This window comes from Electrona antarctica (genome assembly GCF_951216825.1).
Source record: "Electrona antarctica genome assembly, chromosome: 16".
NCBI lineage: Eukaryota > Metazoa > Chordata > Actinopteri > Myctophiformes > Myctophidae > Electrona > Electrona antarctica.
In genome coordinates, this window is record NC_136797.1 from 18923657 (window position 1) to 18950789 (window position 27133).

At 43.9% G+C, this 27133-nt stretch overlaps 1 protein-coding gene across 4 annotated transcripts in view; it reads left to right on the forward strand.

The window, feature by feature from the left end:
* The window catches only part of epha5 (EPH receptor A5), a gene marked incomplete at its 3' end in the record, with an annotated part of 214872 nt that overhangs the window by 92859 nt on the left and 94880 nt on the right, over positions 1-27133 (forward strand). For all 4 annotated transcript variants that reach the window (XM_079523692.1, XM_079523690.1, XM_079523691.1 and 1 more), the window contains 2 exons: positions 2508-2572; positions 18720-19476. In XM_079523692.1, coding sequence (XP_079379818.1) covers positions 2508-2572; positions 18720-19476 — 822 coding nt within the window. The remainder of the gene's footprint in view (positions 1-2507; positions 2573-18719; positions 19477-27133) is intronic.

A 27133-nucleotide genomic window follows, 5' to 3' on the forward strand; every position in this document is an offset into this window, starting at 1 on the left:
GAGGTTGAAAATGGGTGACCTGCTCCTTTAACAGAAGAATGTAGGGCCCCCAAACCAAGACAGCTTTGACAGCAATGAGATTACTGTTATTTGTTCATTGATGAGGATGATGAAACAGTGTAGCTTGTGAGCAAAACACCTGAGACAACTCATTTCAGTGTCAACATATTGTAATTGTATTTCTGCTGCTGACAAAGGGCTGTTGGAGGAAACTCTGTGCCGCTAATTCATTGCCCTCCAGCAAATCAATTCCCATTTTAATTGATCAATTTGTGAGCATCAACAGCTTGATGCTGTGCCAAATGTCATGCATCTCAATTAGGGCTTGCTAGTGTCTCCCATCAGTAAAGATCACACCATAATGTGAAGTGAGTGAGTGGTGGCTTTGGAGTCAAGCACAGTCGACCTCTGGGTGTAACGCAAAAAATGTAACAAATAAAATAAAATGATGAAAAGACAATCAAATTATTTTAAAAAAAGGACATTGATGGTGCACAAATAACTCTGCTTCCCATCATGGGGGGGGGGGGGGGGGTGCCTGGGCCAGCAGAGCACACAAGGGAGTTTAAAACCTGACAGTTTGATTGCTGATAATAATTTAGTTTGGACAAATCCCACTTCAGAGAGAGAGAGAGACGCAGTTTGTGCAAGCCCATGTTTGATCAGAGGAAAGGAGACATTAAGAGTAGCTGTCAGAGGACCTACAAAGAAAACGTGTGATAGAACATTTCCTCGTTGCTTTCATCAGTAGCAGGCTGGAAAAACCTCTTAGACAAGATTATATTAGTAATGCATCATGTGTTAGAACATTAATTCATCACAGCCACTGGTCAAATAATAGTTTATACAACAGTTGTTGAAATGTTGCCAGGCAATGGATGCCACTGTTTGATTTGATCACTTGATCATCATGCTAACAAAAAGGATTTGGAACAGTGTACTTCCTCAAGAGATTAGCCGTAGCCACTTTTAGTTATGAAGATTTATAGCAACACACTGGGGCAGGTTATTAAATCAACAGAATAACTGCCACTTGTAAACAACAGTCATCTTGTAAACAACAGTCAGACTCATCACAGACCATAAAGGAGAGTGTTTCTATACATTAACCACTTAAACCCCCTATTCTTTGTAGAACAGACCTGAGTTATAACCATACTTGGACACCAATTATCTTCGGCAAAAAGTAGCAGTGAGCTTGTAGATTGGCTGTCTTTGGCAAGGTTCACCCCAGAATAGTCACACAGGTGTTCAAAGTATTAAAGGTTTGACATTGAGGATTATGTCTGATTTAAGCCACTTTTTCACAGTTAATGATAATGAGAATGGAGATTGTAACCTTGTTTAAAAGGGGTTTGATGTTAACTGATAGACTGAGAGAGTTAACCTACCCTTCATGATCTAGTTCAGCATCACTTATCTGTTCTTTATGGCCTAATTAGATGTCTAATCACCTCCTAAGGACATCTTTTATTAATGTCTGTAGAGCAGACCAGGAGAAGAGCAGCCGTGTTGCACGTGCACATGTGCTCACCATATACTCTGTGTCTGTGTGTGTGTGTGTGTGTGTGTGTGTGTGTGTGTGTGTGTGTGTATACTGTACGCGTGTGTGTGTACACATGTTCACCCTAATAGGCTTGTGTACTTGCATGTGTCAATGCATGCATTGAAGGTGTGTGTGTGTGTGTGTGTGTGTGTGTGACATGCATGTGTCACTGCAGTGCAGAGAGACAGTAATGCAAGTAGTAAAGTACTGTAAAATACAACTAAATAAACATGTCCAATTTATTCCATTTGAACTCTCTTAAGAGGATTTTACTGTGTGGCTGTCTGGCTGTCTGTGACTGAGACTGTGTGCTTGGCTATTGACAAAATGGGAGAAGTTGATAATGTGTATCATCATCACGTATTTTACAACACAGGTAATCAGGGTTCAAATGGTACCAAGAGTATTGTAAACAACAGCTGGTGTGCTTGGATATCAATGACATTTATGAGGTTCTTTGGTCTTCTGTGGTTGATTAGCCAAATGGTGTGTACACGTTGTTTTAATTGGGACTATGGTTGCGAAACGTGCTCTCGGATCCTCGAAAAATCCTGGAATTTGCAACGACCAATGGAATTGTAAACTGGTTCATATATTTATGAAGCAGAGCATTTGAACAAACCTCATTCTAACAGGACTTGCGTATAGCAAAAAGCAAAACATGGTTTTAGTTCATCATAAATTACAGTACCGTGTATATTGTGGACCTTTGTTTGAGTATAGCAGACCAAAACAAGATCTTAGTTAACCCACTGAAACTGGGAAAGTGTCATTTTAGATTTTAGCGTTGCATATTAAAAAATAGCAAATGTACAAGCCCACAACGCTTGTACCGTGTACATCTGCTATTTTTGAAAAATCTTGAAAGTGTGGTTTACTCATAAATTACAGTATAGTATATAACGTTTTTGTGTACCACAAAATAATGAGCCAAAACAATTGTGTGTGTGTGTTTCCACAGTGAACCTACTGGATTCTCGCTCTGTGGCCGGAGACCTGGGCTGGGTCGCGTACCCAAGGAATGGGGTGAGTCTCTCTCTTGTTCCTCTTCCTACTTCAGACCACACGTTTGCAGCAGAGTACGGGCCAGGGGCACGGCGGTGCAGGGGTGAAGGTCCTGCCCACCACCGTGGAGCGAGCAGGTGGTGGGCATTGATTTGATTCCTCCGCGGTGCCTCGGGGCTGGCTGGGTGCTCCAGCAGACACAATTGGCCGTGTTCACGGGTGGGCAGGAGCCAGCAGGGGAAGAAGGTGACTCCTAGAGGTTGGTCAGGGCCAGATTATTTATTTATTTACGTACTAAAAGTAAAGTGTGTGTGAAGTACTTTATGTAGGTAGTTGTACAATTCTGCTTTGATAAATGTAACTTGTGGGTAGCCTATATAGAGTTGCGTTATGATGATAATTATATAATGTTGACGGTATTCAACAGCTCACACGCATGTTTGCGTGCGCGCACACACGCGCATACACACACACACACACACACCTGCAATAGGAGTCTTTATGCTATTATAATTCTGTCTTTTCTTGCCGCTGCAAGGTCAAACATGAGCCTGAAAACCAATAATATTTACTCTGTTGTACTTTATACTGTATAAAGTATAAAGTACGTAACGATCTTGAATGTTGAGTCTCCGTTGTCCAGCAAGGTAATAAAGAGGTGATGAGATGAAGGGCAGGGGCAGGGAGACGAGGGGGTGAGTGGGGGTGGGGGGGAGAGGAGAGGAGACGAGAGGGTGAGGGGTAGAGGAGAGGAGACAAGAGGGTGAGGGGTGGGGGGGAGAGGAGAGCAGATGGGGTAGATGCAGAAAGGAGAATAAAGGGCAGGCGAGGAGGAGAGAAAAGAAGGGAGAGAGAGGAGTGCAGCAGCGTGGCAGCGAAAAGGTTGGAGAGGAGGCAGAGAAGTGGAGAGGGCAGGAGAGGAAAGGAAAGGACACTTGAGACGGGAAGAAAGGGGGCTGCCAAGACAGGAGAGGAGTGGAAGGGTTACGCCTAATTTATACTCCGCTTTACGGCAGGGTCGTGTGCCGAAAATAACAGATATATATGTACAGTACGACCTCGGAACAACAACAACCTCTGCTGCCGTTTTCCAGAGACTGAAGAGTGGATGGAATGACCTTATTGAGATGTGTGACATTACACCCCGGAAAAAAATAAAAACCCTCCTCCTCTCCAGTCCTCTCCCGTTCCAGGCCAAAGTTCATTTCCATTTCCCCCGAACCTCCAGGTTGTTATTAGCAGGCAAATTGAATTCATGAATAAGACATTGGTATTCACCCTGGAATATCTTATGCTCAAGACGTGAATTGAATTTCCACTTAAAAAGTATTCCCCGTGCGATGGCTAATTAGGGAATCATTATCCAGAATTGGAATAATGGAGGTTGTTCACACCATCGAATGTGCATTTTGTTGATGAAAAGGGTCATATGTAATTATGTATATACTGTATACCCTTTTGTGTGTGTGTGTGTGTGTGTGGGGGGGGGGGGGGGGGGGGTGTCTCACACACACACACACAGACACACACACACAATCGGGTGCACCCACACACAGATACGCAAAATAATTAGTTAGCCGCTTCTCCGTCATCCCTAGGTCCTGTTTTCTAACTTTCTCTTTCCCCATCTTTCTCCCCATCTTCCAGTGTCTCTGTAGCTTCAGAGAGAGAGAGAGAGGGCAAAAGAAAATGTAATTCCCTTTTCATTCCCCCTTGGGTCATAACAACTTACAAGTCCTCTGTTTTTAAATGGAGAATTAATTTGCCTTTTTCCTATCCATATGGAACAATCTCCCATACTATTCATGTTGCTGAACCCAACACACATCCTATATTATACGCGCTCAAACAATATGGCTGACCACAGCGGTTTTCAACTACACCCCTGTGTAGCGCTGTCACGGCCCGTTCTCCATGTGTGTAGACTCCAGAGAGATAGTGCTGACGGAAGCAGCCCTATACAATCATATTAATGAAGACATGATGTGTGTGTGTGTGTGTGTGTGTGTGTGTGTGTGTGTGTGTGTGTGTGTGTGTGTGTGTGTGTGTGTGTGTGTGTGTGTGTGTGTGTGTGTGTGTGTGTGTGTGTGTGTGTGTGTGTGTGTGTGTGTGTGTGTGTGTGTGTGTGTGTGTGTGTGTGTGTGTGTGTGTGTGTGTCATCACATCTGCATGCTGTATACGGCTGGAAGCAGGGTGGATGATGGACAGATTGAGGGAGGGATGAAACATGGTGGGGAAATAAGAAAATCACCATCCCAGCAGAAACGGATCATATATGGATCTGATAACACACCGTTATCATCTAGTAATGTTTTATTCAGCTATAGTACAGAATGACGTGTATGGGTGTGTGTATGGGGGGGGGGGGGGGATCTGATTAATAAATATGTTTTCATTGTGTCTGACGGTGAAAGCAGACAAAATAAATCTGTCAGTTTTTCCATTATAATTTGGGGGTCCACCATTGTTGATGATTGTTATCATGTTTAATATTCATAAGACAGGGCTGCACAGTGCAGTACACAGTATAGCAAACTGGCAACGGGTGTATGGACTTGTGTGTTCTGTCCATGTTCACATGATGACAGACATGCTGAAAGTAACACACACACCCTCACACAGTCGCTCTTGGCAGTATAACCGACGCTCTGACACTAAATAAGACATTGAGGAAACACAGAAGCTCTTTTTAGGATCATGTTCCAGATGGTTTGTTTCATCTCTCGTTTTCTACCCGGCATCCCGCCCCATTCCTCAACTCACTCCTTGTCTCATCTTCTCTGCTCTTATGTTTTCTCTTCTCTTCTCTTCTCTTCTCTTCTCTTCTCTTCTCTTCTCTTCTCTTCTCTTCTCTTCTCTTCTCTTCTCTTCTCCTCTCCTCTCCTCTCCTCTCCTCTTCTCTTCTCTGTTTGTTTTTCTCCGTTTCTTTCCCAGGATTCAGGTTTAGTTTTTCCTTCCTCCCTGTTTGCCCGACACACTCGACTTGAGAATCCCAGCTGACTTCCTTCTCACTATGCAGTCCAATGTGATGATCATGCTGTATTTGACGTGTGATTTTTCATACCTAAGCACATGTCATGATATTTATCGTTATTGATATAAGGTCTTCTGGTTATGGTGACATTTATTTGTCTTCATATCGCCCAGCCCTATCTCGTATCATTTCCCCCATCCCTCTCTGTCACCCCCCATTCTCCCAGTCTTTTTTTATGCACCCCGTGGAGTTCAACAGAGCATCATAAACACACATCTGGAGAAAACATGCAGATGTTAAACCCATTTTAGATTAGAGGGGAGGGAGGATTATGTGTTTCGTTACATGAATGTATGCTTCTGCAACTACTACTGCCTTGGCCAAAAAATATCCCAGCAAATTATAACTAGAGTATCTTTGGGAATTTTGCTGAAATGACGTTTTACATTGTTTTCTTTTTTGTGTGCAAATATCTTAATTTAAACCTCTAGAGCAGTCATTTCCAACTTCTTTCACACAATACACACTTACACAGGATGGATACAGGAGGATAAGACACATTTTATGTCCAGTAAAATGTAGACTGAGCATTGTTTTTGAAGTGTATAGCTACTGTAGCTGGACAGGTGCGTTGGTGAAATATACACGTACACAGATCAAATAATTCAAAACACCTGTGCGTCTTCACTTGCTCAAAGAAAATGATTCCAAAACATTGGCATATAGTGTACATTCTACTTCATAAGAAACAATTGTATTTGTTTATTACTTTGTCTCTTTGACAATAGCAAAAAGAAGGAACAGCATAGTGGTATGGAGCAGTGCACATGTGATAAAATGTGAATTATTATATATATATATATATATTTTTATGTAAGATTGATTTTGGGGCTTTTATGCATTTATTGATAGGACAATAGACTGACAGGAAATGCGGAGAGAGATTTGGAGTGACACGCAGCAAAGGTCGTCGGGATCAGGATTTGAACCGGCTGCGACATGCTGTCTGGCTGGCATAATTGCAGCCTAGGGTGCTCGGACCACCACAGCGGTTGGCCCGGGCCCAAAACACAATATTTACAGTGTGTTGACATATGAGTGCCACCTGCCAGTGCCACTCACATATGCTTTGTATGCCCACAAGCGGTGGACATACCGGTACAGTGCCATATTCAGGACAAACTACAAAGGGCCATGTGCATATACTGCTGTTGTTGGGCACGTGCCATGAGGTTGAATGGCCACACCACCAGTGGTGTTAAAGTAACTAAGTACATTTACTCAAGTACTGTACTTAAGTACAATTTTGAGGTACTTTTACTTTACTGGAGTATTTCCATTTTGCAATACTAGTAAGAGGTTCAAAGTAAAAAATATTTTGGACGACCGTCGAGCCGATTCTACTCTGTGGCTCCGAGACATGGACACTTTCAAAGAAATTAGAGAAACGGCTGGATGGCACTTATATCCATCCGCCTTCTAATGAGAGCGCAAAATCTCACCCATCGACTTCTCTAATATACGGCAACCATCCCTGTGTTTCTTCACTAGTCCAATCCAGAAGAACACAGTTTAGAGGTAGAAAACTGTAGGGGGAGACACATGCATCAGTAGGCAGGAACTGGGGATGGTAATAAAGGACCGGGAGGTCTGGCATGGCTTTGTGAATTCCATGATCTCGACCATGGTCGCAAAAATGATGATATATTATATATATTCCGGCCATTTGAAAATAGCAGATCTACTAAGCTCACTTACAGATTTTGAACTTATGAAATGGGACATTCTGCACAATGAGTACTTTTACTTTTGGTACTTTTAAGTACATTTTGATGCCAATACTTTTGTACTTTTACTCAAGTACATTTTTTAATTCAGAATTCAGAGTACAGTACATTTACATTTACTTAAGTAAAACATGTGAGTACTTCCACCACTGTGCCGTGGGCTTTAACGTATCTGTGCCCGTTTCCGCTGAACATCTGTACCGCACTGGAGCCACGCTGGCACAGCACGGCATGCATTTCCATTTTCATTTTGTCATGCTTGGATACGGTGAAAGGGTGCTGGCATGGCACACACAATCATATCTCATACCGGGGCTGCTGCTGTACAGGTACAGTGCAGTTCTTTCGCTGTTGAAAAATAGTGTGCTTGTAATCGTTTTATTGTCAAAGTGATGTATCACATACCACGGTAAAATCTAGAACCACTTTCAACCTCCCTATTCTGGATTATAGGCAAACATTTTTCCAACATATGAAAAAGAAATTGCAGATCATTGTGTAATTAACGTGCAATTTGACTGTACAGCACCTACCAGAGTTGTGGGACTGTTGAAATGAGTTACTGTCTCCCGTTCCTTTTGTACTGAAACATGAAGCCCAGATGGGCAACTCGTCTGTTGAGTACACCAGACAGATTTTATCTCCATTTGCGAGTGCGGGACATTTCTCTTCTTGAGTTACGATGAAATACAAACAGACAACGAACAATTAAGCCTACAAGTCACTGATGAGAACAGTTAAAATGCATCTACATTAATTACTGGCTCATACCATTTCATTTAGGGGTCTTTTAATTTACATTTTACATTTACATTCAATTGTCAAAATGTTTCCATCAGAGATGTATAAAGGAAATCTATAACTATCTCTGTGTGCACACAAACTAATGACAAACTAACCATTACTAGCTTAGTAGTTTTAATTAAGTAATACAGTATGTAGCAGCAGGGGTCTATGTTATACTTTAGATTTTTAGATGGCTTTTTGTTTCTTTAAATGTTTTTTTTGTGGCTTTCGCCTTTATTTTATATTTTTATGGAGGGACAGACAGTAGGCTGACAGGAAATAGGGAGAGAGATGGGGGGGAAGACATGCAGTAAAGGCCGTCGGGATCGGGAGTCGAACCCGCGGCACACTGCCAGACTGGATTACCAGCCAAGGTGCCTGGACCGCTGAGCCATGGCCCAGGCCGGCTTTTTGTTTCTTTACTCTGCACTTATTGGTCATAAACAAATCTAAATCACAACCAAGATAGCCATACCAACATACTGGGCAACATAATGTATTGACATTTGTGTGTGAGTGCACACAGCTGCCGTGCGTGCCCGTGCGTGCGTGCGTGCGTGCGTGCGTGCGTGCGTGCGTGCGTGCGTGCGTGCGTGCGTGCGCTCGCGCTTGTTAGCCTAGGAGAAACAGCAGGCTTCCTGTGACCTCTAGAACACCTCTCCTCTCCTTCCCATCTGCTTTGAAGTGGAGAAGAGAAAATCACTGCTGAGGGCAAGAAGTGTGTGTGTGTGTGTGTGTGTGCGTGTGCGTGTGCGTGTGCGTGTGTGTGCACAAGCATCACAGAGGGTGAGAGGTGTACAGTAGAAGGTGAGACACAAAGACAGGGAGGGCAGTTGTAAAGTTGGAGAGACGAGACAGAAAACACAGGGGAGAGAAGAGGCCATAAGAGATTGGCTAGATGTGTTGAAGATGTCAAAAATGGCACGGTGTACGCCTGTACGGCAGGTTTGTCCCCATAGGGAGAGAGATTATCTTTCAGAGATATCATTACGTTAATTGTTATTGCTTTTTATACTGTTAATGCTTTGGTAACACAGCACATTGGTGGATACACGGTCCAAATCCTAATCGTGATCAAATAAAATCACTAAAGTGCATCTAAGCCCTAAAACCCTGAGGTTAACCACAACCAAACGTGACAACATATCTGTAATGAGACAATGGAATGGATGTGCTATCACATTTGCAGGACTGTGCTTTTTGTGGGAGAACCCATATTGCGTGTATTGCAGCCTGTAGTACTGTACTAGAAGTGAAGTTATTCTTATTAGAACATTATTGAAGTCGGCTATGAAGGTGCATTGGCGTTGAAATATGAAGGCTTCAAAAAGCCAATACAATACAAGAAAATTACATTGTGAAACGTCTTTATCGATGCATCAGATGGTGATGGAAAATGCTCCTCGCTGATATTGAATGATTGGTCTGATTTGCAGTAGATTGCACTAGATGATATGAGGGACGAGGAAGAGGAGGGGAAGTATTGGAGCAAGAAGTGTAAAAATAGTGCATGAAGGGTAGAATAGTGAGCAAGAGGGAGATAAGCAGGGTACAAGAGAGGCAACAAAATGAAACAACGATTAGAGATAAATCAGTGGAGAATGAAGGATTAGATATAAGATGAGATGTTTACAAATTATTGATCTGTCAGGGGAAATCTGATCATTATGGAAAGAATTATGGGACAATAAAATACACATAGTCCTCAGCAGAACAAAAAATGTGCAATCATGCATCACATTTCGTCTCTTTTGATAATACAAAGCTTGGGGGCACCTGTAGCTGACCGGTTAGTGTGTCGACCACATAATGGTCACAATTCAATTCCGGGAGAAAACCTGCATTGCATTTCATTCATCCTCTCTGCCCTTGGTTTCCTGTCCCAGTCTATAAATAAAAATAAAAATAAAAATGAGAGGTCTAAATAACACAAGATGGGGTCTAATAACGGTGTGGCTTCCCTGTTTTCCACCATGAAAAACACCAGAATCTCTAAAGAATATCTACACAGTAAGCGCAGTGCACAGTAACGTCCAGAGAGTTTGTTTAGTTGTAGAAATGGACCCTCGCTCTGAATTCATGCCAGCAACTGCAGTGATTCCTATCGTTCCGTTTTATTGCGAAACGGATGTGTCCGTGGTCTCCGAGCTGAACAGGCAGGCAGAACAGACACTGAATGCTCATGTCTGGCAGCTTATTTGTAAATGACCTATACGTTTTAGGTAAGAAATACTGTAGGCCAGATGCCATTTCGTTACATTCGTAAACTCTTAGTTAAAGCCCCTCAACTGTACCCCGAGTTGAAATAAAGGTTACGATGACGATGATGAAGTAACAGTGAAGATTTTACTGTATCTGAAAACAGCTGGGAGAAAAGAGTAAAGCAAAGAGAAAGGGATGAAGCAAAGAAGGGAGAACAGAGCATGATGGAGAGGAGCAGAGAGGATGCGCTCTGTATGGGTAGGTACCATGACGGTCACTCGGTCAGTGGTAATGGGCTGTAATGACATGTCATAGAGAGCTTTATAGACGTTGGTGTTGAGAAGACTCTCCGGAGACGGACAATCACACACACACACACACACACACACACACACACACACACACACACACACACACACACAGTCTGTTATGTTTGTATTATGTTTTTATGTGTGGACCCAGGAGAAGAGTATAGCGGTTTACTTTCAATGTTAATGGTTTCTGCAGTGGATGAGTGGGAGACCCATGTTAGAATGAAGGTGGTTACACACACCAGTGTGGCGCACATCCCAGCACACACATGCACACCCACGTGCAATGGTAAATGGTCTGCTGTTCTCTAGGACCCATTCACACACACATTCACAAAGCAAACCATGCAAGGAAGGTACCGACCTGCCCATCGGGAGCAGTTAAGGTTCATTTCATTGCCACTGCCATCACCATTTCAATGCTGACACAAAACTCACAGCCTTATGTACTGTCACAGATAGTATGCACACATATTGTGAACACACACACTACTTGTGGAAACACAATCACGTGCAGTGTGCACACACATGTCATAACACGTATACACACACTTGCCCAAGCGCACGCACGCTCTCTTAGTCACACACCCTCGCTCTGTCATTTCTCATATACACACTATCACATTCTCCATTTTTCTCTCTCTCACACACACACACACACACACAAACACACACACACACACACACACACACAATTTAAAATACACAGTACACACTTGTCTCTCACACGCAATATCACTTTCTGTCATACATAATCTCTCACACACATTCTCGCACACAAATCCTGTCAAATATTCGCACATATACACACACTCTTGACGTCTCTCACTCACCCACTTTCTCTCTCTCTTTGTTCAATCTAACCTTTGCCATGAAAGTTACAGTACATGACCTTTTTATTATTCTATTGCCAAATAATCAAAACTTAACTAACAGCAAATAAAGATCACACCCGTGTGAAGTGAGTGGTGCAATGAAATGGTTGAGAAATGACAGAGTTACCGTGTGGGGGTCCCTCTACTGTACCAGATGGCAACTGGCAAGAAGACAGACAAATAGTGTTTAGTTGACATTAGAGCGGTGTGGTTGTAGCACGGGTGGTGGCTGAGATGTTTTCAACGAACGGGCACGTTTCCCAGTTTTGTCAAACAGTAACCTAACCACGTATTCTTTGTAATTAATCTTGGTGTTAGAACTTCACGTGTCTCTCTGTCCATCTGTCTGCCTCTGTCTGTATTATTTGGTCGACAACTCTCTCATTCTCTCTCCATCTCGGCGTCTCGTGACACTATAATGAGCAGCAGGTCGAGGTGTGCCTTGAGGGACATCTAGGCATGAGTGTGTGCATGAGGCGCATGCAGGCTGGCGGCACAGGAGAAGGCAGGTCATGCGGTAGCTGAGTGTTCTGGGAGGCCGTCTGGGAATCTGAAGGGCGACCCCCTCGGCTCACCCAGAAGTGTCCCTAAGCAAGACACTTGACCTCGCTGGTAATCAACAAGTGTTCGGTCGTGTCGGTGAAATCTGATCCCCCTTGTTATTACCGGGTCGGCTCAGAGTAATTTCCTTCTCTTCCGATCGTTCTTTTTGCATAGTTTTCAGGTTTTCTTATTACCTTTTTATTAATAGAACAATAGCGGCCAAGCTATGGTCCTGCTTGCAACACATTGTGAGCTTGTAGATTGGTTATTCTCAACGTGTGACACCATTGTACGTCAAATATAACTTAAGCATAAGAGAGGTTATGGAAGAGCAAGAGCACTGGCACTGTGTCTACATTCCTACTGGTACTGATTGGCTGTCAACTGTGTCTCTGTTACATGTCTCCATTAACTCTGGATATGTGCTAATAAAGGCCTTCGCACCTCTGAAAATGTCTGAAGACTAATAATGACCGCTGTGCTGAGAAGGCTTCTCCCAAATCTAAAGTCAATTTTCACTCTGCACAGTCAAATCTGTGGTGTTTTTTTTGTTTTGTTAATATAACACTTTAATTGCACTTATAGCAGTGCGATATTTGTCCTTTTGAACATTATAAATCTTTTGCACTTTTCGACTTGACTACAATTTAACAATGATAGATTCAAGTTGGTGTTATTTTGAGGTTAAAATAACACCAACACCAAAAAGATTTTTGTTGTATATTCTGGTAATCATTGTTGCAGTCTGGGGTGTTTGTTCAAAGATAACCCATTTATATCAGCTTGCATTTTATAGTGTTACAATTCATGTTCATTGGTTTCATCACTTCAAATTTCACTTGTTTACCCTGTATGAATTATTTCTCCTCATTGGATGAAATTTATTATTTCTCCTGCTTGGAAGAAATTGGTATTTGATTCGATTTGATTTTATTAGACATCATACGAGAAATACACATGTTACACGTTCATGTTCATCGGAGAAGCGTCAAGGATACAAATTCAAGGATGTCGTGTGACTTATTTCCATTGTGGTGTTGTGTATCCCGATCTGTAAATATATTTTATGTTTACTAAAGAACTGAAGAGATGGATAGACCCCTGTTACAGAACAAACTAACAATGGGGGGCATATCATTTGGGGCATATCAAAGGCAAAACATTTATTTAAATTTTTAATTCAATTCTTGAAACATTAATGGTGAAAATATCAGTTCTACAGTATAAGCTCAGAATGTGTCATGTGATCTTGTAGATCAGTAATCTATTATACATTTGAAAACGTGTGCCCAAAACGTGTGCCAGAAAATAAAGTCACCAGCTACTACGTCACTGACACGCTGCAACACGCTGCAACACACACTGCAACAACACACTAACACGACACAGCCTTACCCTCCGCGTCGATCCACGGCTATCTCCTCATGTCGCGCCGCACGGCCACACTCAACAACACCCGCGTAAAAACTGTCATTGCACTGCCACTAGAGCCGCCTCCCGTCCACACTCACAAACAACATCAATATCAATAATAAACACAAACACGCCACAAGCACCGACACCCCCGCCTAATTTGTTGCCAGGTCTATGAAAACAACCCCAGAAAAAATGCCATTCAACACGCTACTTACAACTCGCTTACAATTCGCGGACCTGGCAACACTGCATCCTGTTTTCCCATTGGCTACGGTTGCTACAACACGCATTTGCACTGCATCTTGGGAGCAACACAGCTTAATGTAGGGGTCACCGATTGCTGTGCTACATCCCCCTCATGTTCTCACCACCCCGTTCGGCTACACCACACACACTAACCTACACAATTCTCCACATGCAACACAGGGCCCTTATTGGCTAGCCCCCTCACATGGCGATCCCCACGCAGCCAAACACAGGCCAGCCAGCCACACACACACACCCACAACGGCCACGTTCGCAATTATCGCACTGAGCGCACTGTGCAAATGCAATGCAAACTAATAGGCGAGTGTGCTTCGGTGCGGTATTTCCCAACGCGCCCATCTCATCGACACAACGCGCGCAGTCGGATGCCAAGGTCTTCCGCGCATTATTCCTTTCCCAGTCTCACCACACCACGGACTCATTGTAACCTCGCATCAGTGTCACTGCAGACACGTAATCACACTGTGGAGGATTTGTGACTGAGTGACTGTGTGTGTGTGTGTGTGTGTGTGTGTGTGTGGGGTTTGATTTCAGCATGTTTTACACTGCACAGTTGCGCAGTGCACACCATGGGACTAATCGGCTTTTCACCCCCTGCCACTGTGCCCACAAACGCATGTACAAGAGGAAAACAATCTAAACATTATATACTAACGTCAGCATCGGGCAGATTAACACACACAAGCGTTATTAGTTGAGTTTTCTTATTGAAGTGCCTCTGAATTGTAACTGTGCGTTTATGTCAGTCAGCGATGCGATCCGTTGTTATTCAGCCACGCACGGACTGGAGAGAGGCGACGTGTTTCTCTCCCTTCGGCTCATGTAGCCCTCATTGTAACTACAAATATTGTTCCCGAAGAAACAATGTGGGGTCACTGCAATCCAAAAGATTGTAGGCCTACTATAATGCAGTCAAGGTCCCCACAAAAATATACTACACTATGTTCTGCTCCATTCTCAACATCTTTTGGTTTCCAAAAACACTAACTTATTGTAAGTAAACCAAAACAGTAAAAAGCAGTTTCATGTGTGCTTATTTTCATTTAATTTAATTTGCTTTGATGTGAAAATAAAACAACTAATAATAATACCCATCCGTTAATACATGTGAAGGGCACAATACTGGGTTTAAAAACACAGCTGAAACATGAAGTGGAGTCTGTCAAAACTCGCAATTTCCTTCTTCCCATTGCGCTGCAACGGAACTAGGATGAGCCGCCCGAAGGGCGGCGAAATTCTAGTAAGTATACGTGTATATAGCTCACGTGGTTAAAAATACAGACAGTATCCTTTTTAGTGCGAGGAGAGTTTTGGGTGATTTGCATTATAGTTTAATATATTTTCCTTATTTGTATCTCTCTACTCTTACCTGTTACCTATCCTGTTTTTCATGCTTTTATGCGTGCCGCTGTTGCTGCGCTGACACCTGAATTTCCCCAGAGGGATCAATAAAGGCTTATCTATCGTGATGTCTGTGCGCTAGGGGATCTGAAGCTCAGGGTTACATTTAGATCACTATGGATGCAGGGATTAAAATGTAAAATGGAGCAGACGTAGATAATGTGATTATAAAATGTGAAGGGAGAGGGAATGTATGAGTGATTTTTCAGTATCATCTCCGCCAGGCAAAGGGGAAGATTAAGTTTTCATTCCCAAAATATGGATATCTACCAGGTTGAAAGTGGATACGTCTGGGGCTTTTATAAATATTGAGCCAAAGTATTAACAAGAGCTTTTTGACTAAATAATAGCTACAATGGATCCATTGAAGCACAGGTTTTTTTATATTTCCTAAAAAGTAATACTTTTGGATGCCAAACAGCGACGTGTAGCACAAACCATGGACCACATTACTTACATCTATTGCTTGGTGACATACAGACGGATGACAAATTAAATTCAAATCCTAAATAACTATAAACGAAATAATTATTAATAACTGAGGGGGGATAAACATGACGAAAGCGTCTGCTTCCTGTCCTCTGTGTACTGCATGATACCATAAAGCAATTAACATCCTGTCATGCACTGTGGCATGTGCACAAAATGCTGAACATGCAACGTTAACCTCAATTTTGGATCAAGATGACAAGAGAAAAATATCTACAGTATGTGACTAAAATGAATGAACGGTGCCATGTCATTATTCAGAAAATAACACTATCCCAAACCCTAACCTCAGTCTTAACCGGCCACGTAGGTCGCTAACCCTAACCTCAGTCTTAACCGGCCACGCCTCAGTCTTTACTGGACACGTAGGTCACTAACCAACCTCAGTCTTAACCGGCCACGTAGGACTAAGACTAACGGCACTTACGGGCAATCCCTGGATGGACCGAGGGTTCATTATTGAGGTACGGATGGCAGGAGCTCAGCTGGCTATAGTGTTTCAATAGGAACAATGACTAAAGTGACATGATCTGAATTTCAGTCTACTGTGTGGGAAAGACATCAATAAATGGGGTCAAATATTGTGGTCAAAAGCACACATTAATGATTAGTGTGATATTTAAGGAAGAACAGAAGAGCAACTCTTCTCTGGGTAGACTGTCGATGTAGGACTTGATCAAACGGTGTTGGCAAGAACAGTCCGTTATCATCAACTACAGTACGCTGTTAATAGTGGGGTTTTAGGGCAAACTCCTTCATTACAAAGAGGAATGCATATTTGAGAGTCCAGTGGTGCAAAGACACTGGTCTATTGACATGAAAAAATGGAATCATGTCGATCTCGTCTCGAGATACACATGGGAACGGCGTGGCTCCAATGTGGATATTGGACAGCCTGTCAGTCATCTATGACATCAGTATAGATGACATCATCGTATCTATGAGGTATAACTCCAAATTTGGGCAAAGCACTTCTGTATGAGAGAACTTTGTTGTTGTAGTTTCAGAAACACATCTACACATTACACATACCCTCTTCTAGATGGCAAGACTCATGCAGATCCATGCTGTAAAGAGTGACCTGTTCAGGTGAACCATCTTTCACCTTATTTTCCACACATGGGTGAGATCATTTGTAGTGTACACCAAGAGGATGGGTACTTACTTACTCCTTACAACCCTACTGGGGTATAGGCCGTCGACAAGGGACCTCCAGAGTTCTCGGTTACTGGTGTTCTTTTCTATCTGCGACCAGGTGCATCCCAGTCTCTTCTGTCGGCCTGGAGATACCGCCACCAGGTGCATTTTTGGCTGGCCTGTTTCTCTTCCCTTGAGAGTTCCAAGTCAAAGCTGTCTGGTGGTGTTTGACACTGGTTTGTGCAGCACCTGGTCGTCCAGGTTGGGGGTTGGGTGTGGGGCTAATGACTCCACTCTGGAAAACACAAAACACACACCGACAGGCCTGAATACTTGAAACGGACAGTGAGGGAGGCCCGTGACTCTGTTATACTGTGGGGGACATTTGTCCACTTGTCCCCTTAGAGGCAGATACAAAAAGATCTGACACATTCCTTTTGATTGGTCATTTGGTCGTATTTTCTTGGCATCTCCCCATGGCGCTCCCACCCCAGATAAACTGACACTTTGCTTCTGTCTAACACCAGGAGGGTTGTGGGTTCAAATCCCTTTTGGGCTGCCCACCGTGATCACGAGAGAGTGCAACCACATAGAGTACTTCCACCTGTGCGTGTGTGTGCGCGCGTGTGTGTGTGTGTGTGTGCCTGTGTTTGGGGTGGAGTAGGGAGGCATTAAGCCCCGTAAATCCCAATGCAGGCTGTTGGATCGGTGTGATCTGCCCAGTAAGAAGCTTAATGTCTGTAGTGGGGCTGATTGGACTAGACTAGGAGGGAGAGGGAGAGAGAAAGCAAGAGAGAGAGAGAGCGGAATGGAAAGAGAAGAAACGGAGGGCTTCAGAGAGAGTGTGAGATGAGAAGAGAGCAATGCCAGATGGGGAGCGATGGAGAGCAAGATGAGGAGTAAGATGGGGAAGAAGAGAGAGTGGGAAACGAGGGAGAGAGGGACGTACATCTTTCGTGTATCAAAAATGTACACGAACACAAGCATGTATTCAGACGGACATCGCATACCCATGAGATTGTTGACGTACACAGACACACACACACACACACACACACACACACACACACACACACACACACACACACAAAGAGTGCGAGAAAGGTGGAGGGGCAAAAGTAGAACAAGAGAGATGAGAGACGGCAAGCCAACAGTCAAATGACTCCAGCCAGCGGTTGATTAATACAGGCTATTATGCTGTAACACCAGATCATAGACTGGTCCCCGTGGCCATATTACGCTGACATGATGAAGGGCCTGTATTAGCCATGGGAGAGTGTTAGTGATGCAGATAATAGCCTGGTCCCAGGTATTACGCTGACATGATGAAGGGCCTGTATTAGCCATGGGAGAGTGTTAGTGATGCAGATAATAGCCTGGTCCCAGGTGGCCTGCGGGCGGAATTAATGCTGATCTCTGCTGTCTGACACACACAAATACACATGTGATGACACACACACACACATAAGCGAGGCGGAGTGGAGTAGACGTGCGAGAAATGTGTAAATCTGTGTCACTGTTAAATGATCACTGAGGATTTTACAGTGTAATAAACGTGTGTTGCTGTAGTTTATGATGACATTAAATATCTCTTAGTTGTGTGTGAATCCTGACCAATGTTCACCCCAGAGGAAGCATTGGTCCTGGTTTATCATTCAACCTTTCCTAATTCCTCTCCGTCTCTCTTCATCTTCTCTATTTCTCTCTGTCACTCCATCTCTCCTCTCTTTCACATCTCTTTCCATTGTACTTTCTTTCTCCCTCCCTTTCTCTCTCCATGCCTCCTTCACTCTCTCTCTTTCTCTCTCTCTTCCTTCTATCTGTCTAACTCCTTCTGTGTCTCTCCCCATCTCTCCCTCTCTTTATCCCTTGCTTCCTCACCTTCCACCACTCTTTCGCCCATTCCTCTCTCTCACTCTATGCCTCTCTCTCCCCGTCTGTCTCCCTGTCTCTCTGTGTGTGTCTCTCTCTCTCTCTCAGTGGGAGGAGATCGGGGAGGTAGATGAGGACTACGCCCCCATTCACACCTACCAGGTGTGCCGCGTGATGGAGCAGAACCAGAACAACTGGCTCCACACCAACTGGATCCTGACGGAAGGTGCCCAGCGGGTCTTCATCGAGCTCAAGTTCACGCTGCGCGACTGCAACAGTCTGCCCGGCGGCGTCGGCACCTGCAAGGAGACCTTCAACATGTACTACTACGAGACGGACGAGGGCGACGAGACGGATGCAGAGGACGGCGACGAGATGATGGACGCGGGAGGAGGAGGAGGAGGAGGAGGAGTAGGCGGTGTGATGGAGGAAGTGGACCGCTCGATAAAGGAGAGCCGGTACACCAAGGTGGACACCATCGCCGCGGACGAGAGCTTCACCGAGCTGGACCTGGGCGACCGAGTCATGAAGCTCAACACGGAGGTCCGCGACCTGGGCCCGTTGACCCGGAAGGGCTTCTACCTGGCCTTCCAGGACCTGGGCTCCTGCATCGCCCTGGTGTCCGTGCGCGTGTTCTACAAGCGCTGCCCGTTGCTGGTCAAGAGCCTGGCGGAGTTCCCCGACACCATCCCGGGCTCGGAGGCCTCGCAGCTGGTGGAGGTGGCGGGCCGCTGCGTCAACGGCTCCCTGGCCCTGCTGGACGAGCGACCCAGGATGCACTGCAGCGCCGAGGGCGAGTGGCTGGTGCCCATCGGGAAGTGCGTCTGCCAGCCAGGCTTCGAGGAAATCAACGGGTCGTGTCAAGGTGAGAAAGGGTGGTGTGTGTGTGTGTGTGTGTGTGTGTGTGTGTGTGTGTGTGTGTGTGTGTGTGTGTGTGTGTGTGTGTGTGTGTGTGTGTGTGTGTGTGTGTGTGTGTGTGTGTGTGTGTGTGTGTGTGTGTGTGTGTGTGTGTGTGTGTGTGTGTGTGTGTGTGTGTGTGTGTGTGTGTGTGTGTGTGAAAATGTGATTATTTGTATCTACCTTCTGTTGTATCAGGAGGATTTGGGAGGATTCTACTTTGACATCTTTATTGATAATAAATATAACACATACATTATCAAACACTTTGTCAAACAAGGGTTTAATGCAAGAAAGCCAGCAGCTCATTTCCATTGCAGTCCTTTCACATCTATGTGTAAATCATGTGGTCAGAGCCGGACTTACCGTTGGGCTAGGGTGGGCTGAAGCCCGGGGGCCCCCGACTAGGGGGGCCCCAAAAAAACAAAACAAAAAAAATATATATATATTTTTTTTTTAATTATAAAATTGTAAAGTGAAATCCAATTCAAGTGAAATGTGTGTATTGTTATTGTATTTAGTTGTATTATGGTTAAACCATTGAGAGCTTCTGCCTGCCTGCCTCTCTTTTTAGGGGCCTGGGTACCCCAAAATCAAAACAAAATAGCCCAAATTTTTTTCGGCCTCGCGGCTGCGCCGCTCGGCCAAATCGCGGGACGCGCGGCTTCGCCGCGCGCCCCAAGGGGGGCCCTCAAATTTGCTCCAGCCCGGGGGCCCTCAGCAAGGTAAATCCGGCTCTGCATGTGGTGATGCATGATGTGATGAGTGTGTGTATTTGCACTCAAGTCCAAGCACCCAATGGTGCAAGAAGTGTCCTTGTGGATGTCAATAAATATATTATACTACATAGGATACTGGAAGTGTGTACTCTAGAGCGCCGAAGTCCTGACGTCACTCCCCTGGTTCATGGAAGTGTTTCTCTATGGAGAATAACACATGGGGTCATTTTAAAATCGTCTCATATAAGCATTTTGGTCCAAAAATATACAAACTGCTCTGGCGATATTGTCGGGGAGATGTCTCTGTATCGTTTATGACAGTCAGTCCCTCATATTTGATAGTCTGTTTCTAGCGAAAATGTAACTAATTCAGCAGCAGTAACATCTCACAGTCAGTTGATTCTTCATATCCATATGAGTGAAACGGCCGGGATGATTTGCTTATTTTCAATCACAGTTCTTATAAGAGGTGATCTAAAATCCCCTAATAGGGGATTACAATGCAAATAAAAAGTACATGAACCCGTTAGCGCCCTCTACCGATATTGACGTCAGACTCCGGTGCTCTATAGTACATATTGGTGTGGCGACTGTGGTCATCGCATATTGGAATTGGTAAATGACATACAGTACCGTAGCTCTAATAATCACCTCCATATTCCTATAAAAGTGGCTCACTAATTCAGTGCATACCACTGAAAAACGCAATGGCTAGTATGTAAGCAATATCTTTAGAGTATTTGAGTGTCAGGGTGTCGAAACAGATTATCCTGGAGAGAATCAATATCCTCTCCCATGGCTGTTCATTACATTCTCGACTCTTTCCAGCATTAATTCTGTACCGCCGTTGCTGTGACTTCTCTTTATGCAGTGTTTAAATCACCTTTAAAAGGTTCTCATTCACGCAACACTGGTTAGAGGGAGTTGCCGTCGCATATAGTATCGGTGAATAGATGTGATTTATATTCCCATGGCTCAACCTAGAACTGTGGGCTGGTTCCATGTAATTTGCATATGCACAATGCTACCAGACACAAAGTGGATTTATGCTATTGCCTGCACAGTTATGCTCTCCTCTCACACACTGTGAATGGTTAGTGGTCTAGGGATATGATGGTGTGAAATACTTACCGCGGTGGGAAAAAAAGCAACGTGTCCCGCCGGTAAGCCCACCGACGTGGCATATTGCATCGTCCAAATTTGCCAGCTGCCACAGTGAGCCACACATCACCTGGCCCTAAGCCAAAATCTGCCGAAAAACGCGATGTAACATTTGGCCTAGAAACTAGGTCAACAGTCTACTGCCAACCGTATAAGGCTTTACCCCTCCCCCTCCTGTGCAGCTGAAGTTAAGTTCCTCCAGAGAAGCCCATAGGCAGCCATGCACCATTTTATTTATTTCTTTGTTTAAGAAAATACTGAAAGACAGAAAACTACTGAGAAATAAAACTTAATTTGGGAAGTATCATATTAATGGCATTATTAGCTTACTGTTTATGCTGAACATGCTGTATGGCAGTGTATAGGTGCACACCTGTGTCACATCATGGCATGCAATGACATAATTTGTAATGAGTTAACAAATCTGTAACACTGTCTCTGTCTGTAATTATGCTGCCTGTAAACTGCAGTCTAATGATCCAAATTTGTAAAAAGAAAAAAAATATATGTATACATCACATTCATAACACATTAATAAAATAGTATCCTATCCTATCCACAGACACTCCTTCACTCCTGAAAATGTGTGAAAAGGTTTGCCTATAATTTCTGCAGTTTACAGCCCAACGTTGGGGTTCAACACAGGGTTTTGCTGTGCAGATTGTAGTCAAAGGGACTGTGTAAACGTACTCTCCTGACAGGACGTAGTTGTTATTCTGCACAGAGCTCTAGGTGTTCTGCTGTGCACTATAGTGTCTGGTTTGTTGTTTAGTGTTTACTTGGTGTGGTGTGTGTGTGGTGTGGTGTGTGTGTGTGTGTGACGTGTGTGTTACTGACTCAGATTGATTTTATATATCGGTATATATATTTGTGTGTGCAGGCTTCTCAGAAGCTAATAGAGTTCATGATACTCCCCCAGTGCTTCACAGTAAAATCCTCAATGTTAATGTATCCATTTGTAACTCAAACAGTCTACATACAGTACAGTCTATGGACCAAAATGGCCCCTTCCATTTCGTAGACTCTCACAGAGTTCAATGAACACTGATGATTTGACAGTGTTTGTTTGGCAGTACTTAGTTTTTAGCTGCTCTTCTGTTATTTTGAGCCAAGTACGTTTTGGTTCCCTCTACGACGTGTTTCCATGGTTTCACACCACTCTTTGCTTTTCCTTCCTCTATTCGGGTCCTTTGCATCTTCTTGTCCTCCCTCGTCTTTTCACATCTTTTTTTCTTCTTTTCACCACTCTTCTTATTCACAAAAGCAGCGTTTTGTCAACAGTTGTGATAGCCTACTACATCACAACAACTAATAATCAGTACCTTGGCATAGTTGTACCAGAAATAATGCACCTTGATCTTAATGAAGTATATAAAATGGTATTTGCTGGTTCTTATTTGACTTCATCCTGAAAGACTATTTCAAGATATTAATTTGAATAGAAGATGTATAAAACTAAATAAATTTCTGGCGAAAATGTGAGTGTGCAACTGTGCATGCGTAGGTGTGTGCGTTTGTGTGCGCGTGTGTGTGTGGGAGGGACCTTTTGCCCTTTTCCCTTTTGATTTCAAGAGCTTTCAGGCCACATAGACTTTGATGAGGTAAGCAGCTTGTGTGCGTGTATGCGTGAGTGCGTGCGTGCGTGCGTGTGCATGCGTGTGTGTGTGAATAAGGCCTTAGAGACCACATGAAATGTCAAGCAGGCAGTTAGCTGCCTGGACAAAGGACCAGACGGTAGAGGAGAGAGTTACATTGGATTGTGGGAGTTGGTGGCCCAAGCCGTGATGTATTCATAGTTGTAATGCAAGGTGGTAATGACGTTTTATTTGAAAGCCGTTTATATATGTACTCCAAAGTCCATGCTACATGGTGTCTATTACCAAAAATCACACCTGTGTGAAGTGAGGGGCGCGCTTATCATCGTACATCATCGTCGTTCCATGCTACCTAAATTACATTCTTAACCACTTGGTTGTTCGGAAACCCCTTAGCCATATTACTAGAGCCTTTTTGGTTTTTCACTCACCATTAAATATCGTCGCTGTGAGCTATTTTCAGCAAAGGTTTTCCACAGAACACGGATGCTGCATGGAGTTTCACATTCTGTGTATACCAAATAATGCAGCATTCCATGTATTCATGTGGATTTATACACATGTCACCTGAACGCCTCATCATCATGACCCACTTTCGGGGTCCTGACCCAATGGTTGCCACGTCTCTCCTCCACCCTGTGCTCCACCTGCTCCACCGTCGCTCCCCGGGTCCCCGGGGACCACGGGAGATCCGCTGGGGAGCGGGACAAACACATTAGTTGAGTTCCAGAGGACAGTGTGTCCTAGAACGGCCAAACACACATGCACACACATACGCACACACGCATACACACGTGCATACACATGCACACATGCACGCACGCACATGTCACACACACAGTTTTGTCTATCTATCTATCTATCTATCTATCTATCTATCTATCTCTTTTTCACACATGCGCCACACACGCATGCACGTACACCCCCATACACGCTTTGCTCATTACAGGTGGCTATTTCAGCTTAGTTTGCTTTTTGTTGTAGTATAATGGTGTAAGTATAATGCCCAAGCGCATTACATTATACACATTTTCTGTGCCTGTACTTAATTTTAGTATTTTCTTTTTGAGGAGTCCAATGTAGTTTTTGAAGGTCGCTGAGTAAGCTTTTAATGAGCTATGGGCATTGAAGCAAGCCACGTGAGACTCCTCTATTGATATGTATGCCTTGTTCATTTTATTTTGCAGCCCTTTGCAACTTCATTAGCGAAGGGACTGTACACATCCATAAGTGTTACTACTATTGTGACCAAAAACAACATGTGTTTATGTTTAGCTATAAATGGGAGACTCTGCACCTTGCAGTTCAGATGATTGTTATTTTGCAAAGAGGAAAGACATCAAATGCTGAATGTGTAGTGTTGGTAATTAGATAAAAGACAGAAAAAACACACCGTGGTGGTTTGAGTTTTGTTTCATAAGAATCATCTGAAATACTTAATTTTGTTATACTGGATGTATAGATACAGTGAGGACACACACATTATTTATATTTCCGTAGAAAAGGAAAAAAAGGAAAGGTGAAGAGCATGACATGTCAAATCATATGAAACACCACATGTATCACCGCTGTCCAATGTCCATACATCTCACATTGGAATTTCTGTGGGGAGATAATTAGGAGATTGCTGTCACTGGGCCTAATGGCATGCCTGAAGACATGGTGACACAGTGACGCAGACCGTACATACACTGAGACTGGTGATGCAAGCCTATGGCTGACAAGACAAGGGGAAGAAAAAGTTTCTCTGGTGTTCATCAGCAATATGTTAAAAAATATCTTCTATACTATACTGTATCCATCCATCCATCCATCCATCTTCAACCGCTTATCCGTAGTCGGGTCGCGGGGGCAACAGCTCCACCAGAGTGCTCCAGACTTCCCTCTCCACAGCAACATTAGTGACTTCCTCCTGGGGGATTCCGAGACGTTCCAAGGCCAGTGAGTCGATGTATTTCCTCCAACTGCGCCTTGGTCTGCCCCGGGGTCTCCTCCCAGTGGGACGTGCGTCGAGGACCTCCCTAGGGAGGCGCCCGCGAGGCATCCTAACCAGATGCCCGAACCACCTCAGCTGACTCCTTTCCAGGCGAAGGAGCAGCGGTTCTACTCCGAGTCTCTCTCATGTGACTGAACTTCTCACCCTATCTCTAAGGGAGATGCCAGCCACCCGTCGAAGAAAACTCATTTCGGCCGCTTGTATTCGCGACCTTATTCTTTCGGTCATGACCCACACTTCATGACCATAGGTGAGAGTAGGAACGAAGATTGCTCGGTAGACAGAGAGCTTTGCCTTCTGGCTCAACTCTCTTTTCGTCACAACAGTGCGATACAGCGACTGCAATACCGCCCCTGCCGCTCCGATTCTCCGGCTGATCTCCTTCTCCGTCCTCCCCTCACTCATGAACAAGACCCCGAGATACTTGAACTCCTTCACCTGGGGTAATGCCTCATTCCCTACCCGGACTGCACAATCCACCGGTTTCCTGCTGAGAACCATGGCCTCAGATTTGGAGACGCTGATCCTCATCCCAGCCGCCGTACACTCGGCTGCGAACCGGTCCAGTGAGAGCTGAAGGTCTTGGACCGATGGTGCCATCAGGACCAAATCATCTGCAAAAAGCAGTGATTCAACCCTTAGGTCACCGAGCCGAATACCCTCTCCGCCACGACTTCGTCTCGAGATCCTGTCCATGAAGATCACAAACAGGATAGGTGACAATGCGCAGCCCTGGCGGAGGCCAACCCCCACCGGAAATGAATCCGACTTAATGTGGATAGGTGTATAAGCACGGGCTTATACACAGTGTAAGAAACAGCCCTAGTTACTATAAAATATATATAGCTCAAATGTACCCGTGTTAATAAGGCAGATGGAACATTACTTCTGTGCTTCAAATACAATTAAATTCAAAGGCATGAGAAAACATAAATTTGCATTGCCTAAGCAAGTGTTAAAATATAATAAAAACAGTTGAAAATGGGGAAATATATACAGTTGGAGGGGGTACATTGTGTAAATAAAGCTATGTCACATTGCGTCATTATATATATACATACATACATACATACATACATACATACAAGCTTTTTTTAAACTAATAGCAGCAATCTTTTGGAGTCACTTTGGGACAAATAGCAGCATATTTTCTCAATACTATGTAACTAGTATACCAAAAGAAAAGGCTCAGATTTAAGATGTGTTTAAAGGTAGCAGCTCTGTTTACTGTACATGTGCAGTAGGTCCTGTACTTGGTACAGAGAGTAGTCCTTAGGGTGGTTGTATTCCATTGGTACCGTGAACTTTCTTTTACAGTTAACAAATCTTGCTCTTGTTGTATTTCTCTCTGTATATTAGTAGTTTTTTTTGTTGGTCATTGGTCATAGTTTCAAACTCTGGATGTGTTTAACCTCAAATGCATTAGGTAAGAGTGCAGCATTGATTGATTGAAAATTGTATTAACAGTTTGCAGAATTACAGTACATTTCAAGCACAAACTCAATACAAAGGCTGTTAACTGTGAGTGGACGACCCAATTAAGCATTACACTTGTTTACAACAGGGTCCACCATGTTCAATTCATCAAAACATTTAGAGACGTACAAATAGACACTTCTATATAGACAAAGAACAGAACAGGAATTCATCATAATGGAGGTAAAAAGGGAAAAGAAACATATACAGTGAGGGGAAAAGGGGGGGGGCGCACACCCATCTTATTCTTATAATACCGATATGGTAATAAAGCATGCATTTCTATTGCACCTATGCCCATGTGCTATACAATGTGCAGCACATTCACCACGTTACACATACATTCCCACCGACAGTAGAGGCAGCCATGCAACGCACCAACCTACTCATCGGAAGCATGCAGTTAGATTTTCAGTGTCTTGCTCAAGAACACTTACTTTGACACGCAGCCAGGAAGAGCTGGGGATGGAAATGGGAACCTTCCAATACAGCATGTGCGCGCACGTCTGTGTATATATAGATATGAGAAGAAGAGTAATTTTATCCACGGTGGGGTCTACTTCTAACTAAGAGTTTTCTTTAGTGGAGGATGGCCCACGTGAAGACAGTGCAGGTGTTCTGCACTCCAGAATCCGTGAGAGAAACTGCACTTTTGCAGTACAGTACTGTACATGCTTG